Source organism: Musca vetustissima, unplaced genomic scaffold (genome assembly GCF_032173495.1).
Source record: "Musca vetustissima isolate MV318-11 ecotype Yass unplaced genomic scaffold, APGP_CSIRO_Mvet_v1 utg35640, whole genome shotgun sequence".
Lineage (NCBI taxonomy): Eukaryota > Metazoa > Arthropoda > Insecta > Diptera > Muscidae > Musca > Musca vetustissima.
Genome location: NW_026884795.1, coordinates 36,103 through 47,565, shown reverse-complemented (window position 1 = coordinate 47,565; position 11,463 = coordinate 36,103). Strand labels below are relative to the sequence as shown.

Below are 11,463 nucleotides of genomic sequence, written 5' to 3'. Positions count from 1 at the left end.
AAAATATCAATCGTTATCGGATGGATGAATATTTTCTTATTTTTTCACGTCATATTTTTCAAAGAATGTGATTTATTTTTGAGATTATTTTATTATCTTCGATTTGACATCCACTTGTAATTCCACTGTTTATCGATTGTTTTAATTTTTGGGTGGTACCACCCCGCAATGATTTAACTACCTTTATCAGAACATTGTTTGCTATTTTTAATAATCTGCATGATAATTCAAGTGATTTATTGAAAGACAATTCAATAGTTTTGGTTTTAAAATTTATTTATTTATTTCAATTTTTTTTTTTTTGATAATAAAACATTCCGAACAATTTAAATTTAATCTTCCTCTGGTGGAACACATGGTACCTTTTCAACGGATTCACCATTGCCACCGCTACCGCCGCCACCACCAACCATACCCAAAATATCACCCAAGGTCATATCAGCAATCATTTCGTTAACAGCTGGTACCAAATAGCCATTGGTCAAGAGGGCAACATTTTCGGTATTATCGTTGATGGCCAAATAGACCCACTCCTCAATGACTTGATTCAATTTCCTGTTGATAATAGGGATCTTGGAGAGACCGCTAATTTCAGACTTAACCTCACCTACAGAAATGTACAAATCGAAATAATTCAATTTGATGGAACCACCCAAAATGCCCATGGAGTATTTGAAGCCACCACGGATGTTGAGATCCTTCAAAGCGAATTTGGCCTTGCCTTTACGGGTCATTTTAACACCGCTAACTTTAGTGGTCATGACATAATCGGTTTCCAAGTACACATGATTCCAGTTAAATTCAAAGGTACCCTTACGCAACAAGGCTTGGATTCTCAATTGCACAATGTCGAAATCATTCAAACCGTATAGACGGAAATCGTTAATTTCACCAATGGCCATCAGGGCATCGGAATCAATGTTCAATTCCTTGTGAGCAATTTTCAAGGGAGCCAATGGTGGAATACCCAAACCGGGGAAACCGCATGGCATTTGTTCTTTGGCAGCTTCAATGGCATCGACAATTTGACTGGAAATGGAACGATCTTGGGCTGAAAAGAGAAAAAAATTGAATTTTTAGTAGTGATTTTAAAAAATAATTTCAAAAAATATTTAAAAAAATATGTTTTAAAATCCAAGTCTGCATTTTTCAAAAAAATATTTTTTGTAAGAATCATCAAGCGTGGATTTAAAAAAAAATCTCAGTACAATCAAGCGTGAATTTAAAAAAAAATATTTTTTCTAAGGACTATCAGGCATGAATTTATAAGAAAATAATTTTTCTTAGGACCACCAAATGTGGAGTTTTTGAAAGAATATTTTTTCTAAGAACCACCAGGTGTGGATATTTTGAAGAATATTTTTTCTAAGGACCACCCAGCGTGGATTTTTGAAAGAATATTTTTTCTAAGGACCACCAAGTGTGGATTTTTTGAAGAATATTTTTTCTAAGGACCACCAAGTGTGGATTTTTTGAAGAATATTTTTATAAGGATACCCAGCGTGGATATTTTTAAGAAAATTCAGAGGTTCACGCTTGTTGACATTTGAAAAAATATTCTTTCAAAAATCCAAGCATTGCTGGACCTTTGAAAAAATATTCTTTCAAAAATCCACGCCTTGTTGGTCCCTTGAAAAAATATTCTTTAAAAAATCCACGCCTTGTTGGTCCCTTGAAAAAATATTCTTTAAAAAATCCACGCCTTGTTGGACCTTTTAAAAATATTCTTTCAAATATCCACGCCTTGTTGGTCCCTTGAAAAAATATTCTTTAAAAAATCCACAGCCTTCTTATAACGAGCCTCTTCTTGACTTTTTTTATTCCAAAAACCATTCACCCATTATATCACCATTTGTTATACGATTATCCGATTAAACACTTACCAGCAACGGCTACTTCCAAAATTTCTTTTTGACCCAATGCCAAGGGCATTAAAGCCAATAACACCAAAAAGTACTTCATGTTTTTCTCGAAAAAATGTCAGGTGTTTACCTCACGAATTTAGTGAAAAAACTAAACTAGAAAATTAACTGCTGTTAGAATTTTATAAAAAAAAATCAATACAAATTTCAAATCTATTGATGGATTAGCCAAAAAGGTATGGCAATAAATAAATAGTCAAAATAGTAAAAATGTCGATAATGTTTATGATAAGGAGTTAATTTTCCTTTCTTCGAATGTGATAAGATTAAAATTTCAAGAATGTATTTCTCTTATATGTATTTTACACTCTTATACGTGATGTATAATACTTAAAATATAAAAAGATGAGTGTTGGTAAAGGCAAATTTTTCAACAATTAATTAAACTATATTAATATTTATCCAAAAGTAATTGGAACCAGAACTATCAAGCTACATGCGTCAATTAATATTAATTACATTTACCTCATAGGTATAGCTACATCATGAAAGTGTATTTTATTTTGCGCCCCAAAGTATGCATACTATTTTTAATAATACAATCGTAAATTGAAATATAGATGGAGCTCGTCATAACGTATAATAAAATATTGGGTATTGTTTTATCCAAAGCTTTTCAAATTAAATGTTATTAATTGGCATATTTGAGTCCCTAGATTATCTTATGACTTGATAATACAACTCATTCCGTCCCATACTAAAACTCCAAAATTCAGTTTCCATGCTTGCCCCTAAAAGTATGCCCTGTACACATAGAAATTAATAAGAAATATTTTACTGAACTATAGATGGAGCTCGTTATACGGAACAATACAATACTATAATTTTTTATAGCTTCGCAAATGACCTCTCTCGCATATACAAAACCTGAATATCAGAAACCTCTATGTAAAATATCAATATTACACATTCAGATATTTAAATTTGTTGCAGATAAACATGTCGGTTAATTTTTACGAGGCTCATCTTTCAAGATATATTTAGATGTCGTATTATTGATACTTCTTATTAGCTTCCTTACTTATTTTTAGTAAAATTTGTTCCTTTTTTCCAAACAATAAATCAATATTCTAGTTTTTAGTTCCCAAAAGTTTGCACTGAACAAACAACACAAACACAACAAAGTCACAATATTTAATTGAACTATAGATGGAGCTGGATTTTCCGATTGTGGGAAAAAATGTTCTCGGAAAATGTAATTTGGGAAATCAGATGAATGATAATTGATTTTGATTAATTGCTTTTACGATATCTATAACTCGATATGAAAGATGTTCCGTAGATTTATATTGATTGCTTACGATGAATTAAAAATATCTACTGAAACATCCGACCTCTTAATTTTGTTTGGAATGAATTCCATTGTATACTTTATAATAGACTTTAAATATATAAAAAACATATACAAAGTTATAATTAAAATAATTTAAATAAATTTTAGCCGCCACTGCAACATGAAATTAAACAATCCATAATTTTGATCCTAGAAGTATGCACATAAACACTAATAAGGAATAGGAAGGAATTGAACTATAGATGGATATATGACATATAATAATGTGACATATATAATGGTATGTTATTATCTAGCACATTCCAGCGATGTATATAAAGAGAATGCACAAAGACATTATGTTTCAGTATATGAATAAGAACTTTTTATATTTTCTAAAATGTGCATAATTTGGACAAGGTAAACACGGTTTTACACGTACGCTCTGCGAAATTTAATATTAGGCTTTCTGATTTTGTCCAAATGTCCTTCCTACAGTGGTGGTCACAGAAATAAAACATTTAATGTGGTAAAAATTTTTTGATCAGCCCTCGATTCTTTTGAAGTATTTTTGAAAATTTTTTAATTCAGAACTCTTCGATTTACTGCACTTAAGAGATTTGGTGTGAATATGGAAAATTATTGCATGCAATTTTTCCATAAATAACGGTTTTTATGAAAATACATCGACTTTAAAGTGACCATATAATTAAAACATTGTGTGATTTTTTACTTTACTGCATTTTTTTGAAAATATTTAAAAAAAAGCTCTTTAATTTATTTAAATTATGTAAACTAAGCACCGATAAAATCATTTACTGATAAATTTTTTTGAAAAAATCTGTAAAATCTATCAAAATTACCAAAAATGTGTACAGTACACCTTACATTCAGAAAATAACCCTTATTAAAGAAAATAAAGGTCCGAATGCACCAGAAATTGCTAGAATTAGTAGAAAACAATAAATAATTCTCAAAATAAATGAATATTTGAAATAAAAACTCTAAAAAATGGGAATTAACCTAAAAGAACGATTCAATTTCGATATCCTTTTTTGAAGAAGGCCGGAATATTTTTGCAGTATGTCAGGAAATATCGATTGATATTGGCATTTATTATATCAAATCGATTGTTCGAGTAGTACAGAATATATTTTATCAAAAAATATATCAGTCACAACAGAAGGAACCGAGATCAAAACCTATGTTGACGAGAAAACGTTTCTGGTACACAGCAGCATGTTTGATGGTTAACTCTTGACCCTTAAAATCTATTGAACATGACAATATTTTTCCAAAATAATATTTTTTGAATAGAATAATGTCCATTTAATCTATTTTAACCTTAAAGTAAGAAAAAAATTACAATTTGACAAATATTTGAAGTCTTGTGTTGAACATCAGAAATGCTGTTGTGTGCCAGAAACTTTTACTCGTCAACATAGGCGTTGATCTCTGTTCTTTCTGTTCTGACAGATGTATTTTTTGATAAAATATATTCTGTACTACTCGAACAATCGATTTGACATAATAAATACCAATATCAATCGATATTTTCTCACATACTACAAAAATATTCCGGCCTTCTTCAGTAAAGGCTATTGAAATTGAATCGTTCCTTTAGGTTAATTCCCATTTTTTGAGTTTTTATTTCAAATATTTATTTATTTTGAGAATTATTTATTGTTTTCTACTAATTCTAGCAATTTCTGGTGCATTCGGACCTTTATTTTCTTTAATAAGGGTTATTTTCTGAATGTAAGGTGTACTGTACACATTTTTGGTAATTTTGATAGATTTTACAGATTTTTTCAAAAAAATTTATCAGTAAATGATTTTATCGGTGCTTAGTTTACATAATTTAAATAAATTAAAGACCTTTTTTTTTAAATATTTTCAAAAAAATGAAGTAAAGTAAAAAATCACACAATGTTTTAATTATATGGCCACTTTAAAGTCGATGTATTTTCATAAAAACCGTTATTAATGGAAAAATTGCATGCAATAATTTTCCATTTTCACACTAAATCTCTTAAGTGCAATATATCGAAGTGTTCTGAATTAAAAAAATTTCAAAAATACTTCAAACGAATCGAGGGCTGATCAAAAAATGTTTACCACAGTAAATGTTTTAATTCTGTGACCACCACTGTATATTTACCCGTTAGAGTTTCCTTAGTTTTTGTTAGAAGCTATCTATTGTTTCATTATATAAAAAAAACATTTATACACAAATGTCGTTTGTAACAAATGGAGATAAAAAACTGTAATCGGTTGTCAAAAACAACCCAGAGACTTCTAACTTCATTTGGCTGATTATAACTGTTCGTTTGGATTCGCTTTTTAAATGAAATGAAAATATATTTTAAAACGTTATCAATAAATTAAAGTCATCTATAAATCAATCACTATACTTTTGTAAAATATTTGTAGGGTATATTTTTAGGCGCTGTGGTTTTTACTTTGCTTAATACAACTGTAAAATTTGAGTTTTTTTTTTGAGAGTTACACTTAGAGAGTTACACTAACACATGCAAGACAACACACATCAAAAAGCTCAAATCATTACAACAACATAACGAACAAGTAAACATGGACAACGAAAACGGATGGTTTGTAAACAAAACAGAAAAAGATATCTCAAAAGAAGTTGAGTGGTTGCTCTCGCTGGGCCCTAAATATGCATTACCCACAACAACAAAAACATTCCCGTTATTTGACGTCATCGCAGAGGGAGAAAATTGCATACAAACAATCGATGACAAGGAGAAACAAGACATAGCGAGAACAAAGATGGTATCAATAATAGACGAACATATGAAAAAGAAAGGAACATTAAACACAAGAGACAAACAAATAATAAGCACAGTGGGCCGGTGCAAAACTTTTTTAAAACAAAATGATGACTTGATCATAACCAGTGCGGACAAAGGTGGGAAAACAGTAGCCATGTACAAAAATGAATATCAAACGAAAATGGCAGCAATTTTGGGAGATATATGCACATACCGACGCTTAAAAAGAGATCCGACGAACATATTACAAAACAAAAACAATTCTCTAGCGGAAAAATTATTTAAAATAAAGATAATTAATGAAACCGAAAAATATAAAATGACGAATAAGACATCAACTGCGCCAAGATTTTATGGGTTACCCAAAATTCACAAGGATGGTACCCCTTTGAGACCTATATGCTCCACAATTAATTAACGCAAAAGATTTTAAAACAAGAATTGAGCACATAAAGATCAACCCCGACGAAATCTTAATTTCATTTGACGTTGTACCACTTTTCCCTAGCATACCAGTAAATTTTGCTCTCAACACCATAGAAGATAAGTGGGATACAATTAAAACATATACATCTATGACAAAAGAATTGTTCATGGAAATTCTGACGCTATGTATAAAGGACACAAGATATTTCATATATGACGACAAAATATTTAAACAAAATAAAGGTATGCCTATGGGCTCTCCAGCCTCCCCTGTCATAGCTGACATAGTTATGGAGAAATTGCTGGACTCATCAATTCAGAGAATGTACACAAAACCAAAGATTTTGACCAAATATGTGGACGATATTTTTACAGTCATGAAAAAAGACGAAATAAAGGATAATTTGGACATCTTGAACTCATTCAACTCTCAAATACAATTTACAAAGAAAACAAGCGACAACAGCGAGAAAATTTACAAAACTATGACATATACACGTGGGTTTTCAGAAAGATTAAAACATTCTAACATTTACGACAACACAAAATTTGAGCTGGCATTTAAAACTACAAACACGCTGAATAATCTTTTCAACAAATTAAAAAGTAAAATACAAGACGAGGAGAAATCCAACGTAGTATACCGCATTAAATGTAAGGGAGACAAGTCCAACGTATGCCAAAAGGTATATGTTGGCACTACTAAGACAAAATTAAAGACAAGAATATCCGCACATAAATCGGATCAAAAAGCTCTGTACAAACCAATAGAGCAAAAAACAGCCCTTGCAGCACACTGCACAAAAACAGGACATACCCCAGATTTTAATGACATAAAAATTCTAACTCAAGAAAGTAATTATCAAAAAAGGTTTACTCTTGAGATGTTGCACATAATCAACACTCCACTTGACACTCGACTCAATTATAAAACCGACACAGACAACTGCGCTCAAATCTATAGACACACAATAAACAAATACAAATCTGGTAGACTTTAGTTGAAGTAAGAACGTTGACTTAAAGACAACATAACTTTCTTCAAGTAAGTTTATTTACATATTGTTATTGTTGTTTCAAAATCTGTTAAAATATATGTAATTGTAGTTCCCTGAGGATGATTGGAGAATCCAATCGAAATATTGGAAACAATAAACATTAAAAATCAAAATTAGAAACGATTTTTACTTTTAAAAAGCCTACAGCCGAACTAATACAACAAAGATAATGCACTATATATTCAAATATATTTTTATAAGGAGCGCCATCTATATCTTATTATTAAATCAAACTAATTCATATTGTTTTCACGTTATAACTAACGTCATCTATACTTCAATTACAATTATTGGGAAAAATACGTTTAAGCATATGGTGTATTTTTGAAATCAAGATCAATCCACCGGTGGATTTTAAATACAGTAAAAATTCGTTAATCCGGATAATTGATTGCAGACCCAAATCCGGATTACGGAGATTTCCGGATTATCGAGTTTTTTTCCAAATGTTTTAAATATGTATTAAATTAGTGTTATTTTAAATAGTTTTTTGTTTTTATTAAAAAAGAAATTCACCGCATTTATTGTTATTCTTTCATTACACATTTTTCTTCCAGGAGCATTTTTCACGAACTAATGTTTTTTTTCCGGAAGCATTTTATAAAACAGTGCTGATTCATCAGCATTATAAATTTGAGATGCAAGTAGTTCTTCTGATTGGATAATCTCTTTTAATTTTATGCGAAATGAGGGCAAATGATCTGGACGACTGGATAATTTTTCACCGCATATTTTAAGACCGCAGATTGAAAACCTTTTCTTAAAATTTTGAAACCAACCGGAGCTTGCCGGAAACCCCTTTTCTGCTCCATATTTTTCAACAAACATTGTCTTTGCCATTTCGCAAATGATTTGTTTGGAAATGGGTAACTGTTTTTCCCGTTGCTTCTGAAACCAATAATATAGAAATTGTTCGAATTCTTCATATTCGCCATATTTAAGAGTTTTGCGTTTTTGTAATAACTTTCGATTAGAAGTCTTTGCAAATGTGAAAGGTGTTGTAAGTTTGAATAATATAAGAAACATTTACTCACTTTGTAATCTTTTCACTTTTCTTTTTAATATCTGAAATTGTAGAAGTGCCTATTCCAAGTTTGTCAGCTAATATTTTTCCACTAACTTCTCTATTAAGTTCTTCAACAATTTTCACTTTATCTAAAATAGATAATGTTATGTGTGACCTCTTTACTGAAGGCATCGTGCAAAACTACTGAACTGAAAAAAATGTGCAACAACAAAACATTCGCTGCTCATAATTCTAACTGTATTTTCATGGCATGCTACGACTTCAATAAAAAAGCTAAATAAATAATGTTTGAACACAATCCGGAGTATCAAGTTGCAAACAATCCGGATTATAGGATACGCAATGAATTGTGAAATGCAGTCCGGATTACCGAATAATCCGGATTAGCGAGGTCCGGATTATCGAGTTTATACTGTAATTAGTTTTTATGACTATCCCGACGTAGATTTTTTAATTAGTGTAACTTCGGATAATGTGGACCACCATTTTCTTTCTTTCATATTGTGGGTGTAACAACGGTAAAAATAAAAACAAATTGTTTTCACAACATAGTAGATTTGTTGGCTAAATATATTCCAGGTCAAACATTATATATATTTGTCTATAAAAATGTTGCTGCATTCTTTTTCAAAAAACTCTAAACTGCGAATAAAAATAACTTGGCGGGTAATGTGGACCAGTATGTGTGGGTATTGAGGATCAATAAGTTAAAGGTAGGTTGTGGTTTGGTTGTGATAAATTTCAATTTATAGCCCCAATTTAAGGTTACCGCCCCATTTGCGGTATTTTGAAGGTTTCATTATCCTTCATAATTCATCCGAGGCAGCTGTAATTTCGCATATCGAGTTTTCAGAGGATATAATAACTCCTCGCATATTAAAAGCGCCCATGTTTCGAAATCGTCCTCATAAAAAGGACCCATTGACATTGAATATTTTTATTTAAAAAAATATATGCTTCAAAAATAAATGAAAATTAAAAATTGCCGTTTGTAATTGCAGCTAACCGTATATTTTTGTTAAAGAAAACAAAACCACATAACTTCTTTATATTCGAGAAAAACAAAGTGTTCGGCTACTGTGCAAAAACGTTCGACTATTGTGCTAAAAAATGTTAAAATCACACTTTTACAGTCAGAGCTACATTTCCTACATTGCAATTATTTATTAAAAATCAAGTTTGATGTTTGTTTTCACTAATTAGGAAAGGCGACATTTTCATATTTCAAGTATTTCCTTAGATATGGGGGGTGGTCCACATTTGACGCATAGTCCACATTACCCGAAGTTACTCTAATATGATTTCTACTCATTTGGTGCAATCGAACTTTAAAAAACACAAAAAATGATAATACCACAGCTCGAAAACGACATTTTTCTCCATGAATTTCCATGAGTTATTTTATTTTATTGTTACTGTTCCTTATTGCATCCTTCGAAATTACTCCGTTTAACTGAAAAACGGTACTGCCATCTATTTGTCAATAGCTCAATCGATTTCAAACACAAGTGGAAACACAATGACGTTAAGGACAATACATATATCTAATTTTTACTAAATATGTTAACATTTTATTTATTAAAATTCCCTAGATTGGTAAAGCCAAAGCCGAAGTATATGGTGCAAATTTATACAGTCGACTCCGCTTTGCTGTAATTCGCGAAATATGATATATTGAAACTCTTCTAATTTCTTTGTTTAATGATGTCAATATAATTATCAATATATCATTTTATGTCTCCAAGAGGTACTACAAATTTTAAAACCTGCAAAGTATTCTAGAATATTCGGTATATACAGAGTTGTATCCAAAACAGTAGTTGCAGCCGATGGTTCCAAGGTTTCAAACCCCATCGGAGAAGGAAAAATTCTTTCAAAGTTTTTTTTGGATATTTCTAAAAAGAGGAATTAAAAAAATCGCTGACATTCTAAAAACCCCAACCTCAGTATCATCAACATGAGGATAATATTAAATAGGAAAGGCAGCAGATGGCAGGAGCCACCCAGAGGAAAATGGCAACACTAAATAAGTTAAGACCCAAATCACTGCATAAAACTAAAGGAGGCGTTGTTTCTAGGTTACGATAAGTGGCAATACCACTTAAAGTGCTGAATAAGTAAAGACCCAAATTAATAAATTAATACAAGAACTAATCGATTAAGACGGTGATGCTTTGTGCAGTTCCTATATCCCCTAAGAAAAGTAAAAGTAAAGAACTCAAAATAATAAATTTTTTACCAATACGTACCGTTGTACCGTATTAATTAAAAAGGCTTGTTAAACTATTTGTAAAATGTTAATAATGATTTTTCAATAATAAATCTTGAATTAATTTTTACTAAGAAACAAAAAGTACCAAAAATAGTACTGTTTCCATGGATTAAAGATTCGAGTGGGCACTTATTGATGCACATGTTTTTAGAAATTTAAAATAATAAGAAATCATTTCGAAATGGTTTTCCTTTTATTCCAAATGGTTTCAAAAATAGTACATTTTTTTAAATCCGGCAAAAAAAAAAACATTTCGAATGAGTAATTTTCAAGAATTACAAACCGAATTCTTTTAGTAAAGATGTATTTTAAAAATTAAATTAATGATGGTACGAAAAATATCCATTTGGTGTCGTACCGGTGCAAATGGTACCAAAATAGTACTATTTATAAAATCTTATGTAAAAATTTAAAAAAAAATTAACATTTCCTAAGATTTTAAGTTTTGTAGGCCATATTTCGATCTGAATTATTTTTTATTATTTTTCTACATCTTTTGAGATTTTTTCATCAGTTTTTTTTATCCTTCAATAATCTCTTCTTCAATAAGTAAATTTATTTTCCAAAATATTAAGTTTTTTTCGATTAATTTTTTTCAAGTCTTTTATTCATTTCTTCATCATTATTTCAATTCAAACAAAACAATAATGAAAAACACAAATATTTGTCTAACAAAGGAGGCAACAAAAT

The 11,463-nt window shown here is 30.3% G+C and overlaps 1 protein-coding gene across 1 annotated transcript; it reads right to left on the bottom strand.

The window, feature by feature from the left end:
• Positions 1-332: 332 nt before the first annotated feature.
• LOC133331817 (uncharacterized) lies at positions 333-1,056 on the bottom strand. Its single transcript, XM_061540192.1, has one exon. The coding sequence runs from the start codon at positions 990-992 to the stop codon at positions 333-335; it is 660 nt and encodes a 219-aa protein (XP_061396176.1). The 5' UTR covers positions 993-1,056.
• Between the last annotated feature and the right edge of the window lie 10,407 nt (positions 1,057-11,463).

Coding starts and splice junctions, on each gene's coding strand:
- LOC133331817 (XM_061540192.1), bottom strand. CDS start 992: ATGCCATGCGGTTTCCCCGGTTTGGGTATTCCACCATTGGCTCCCTTG.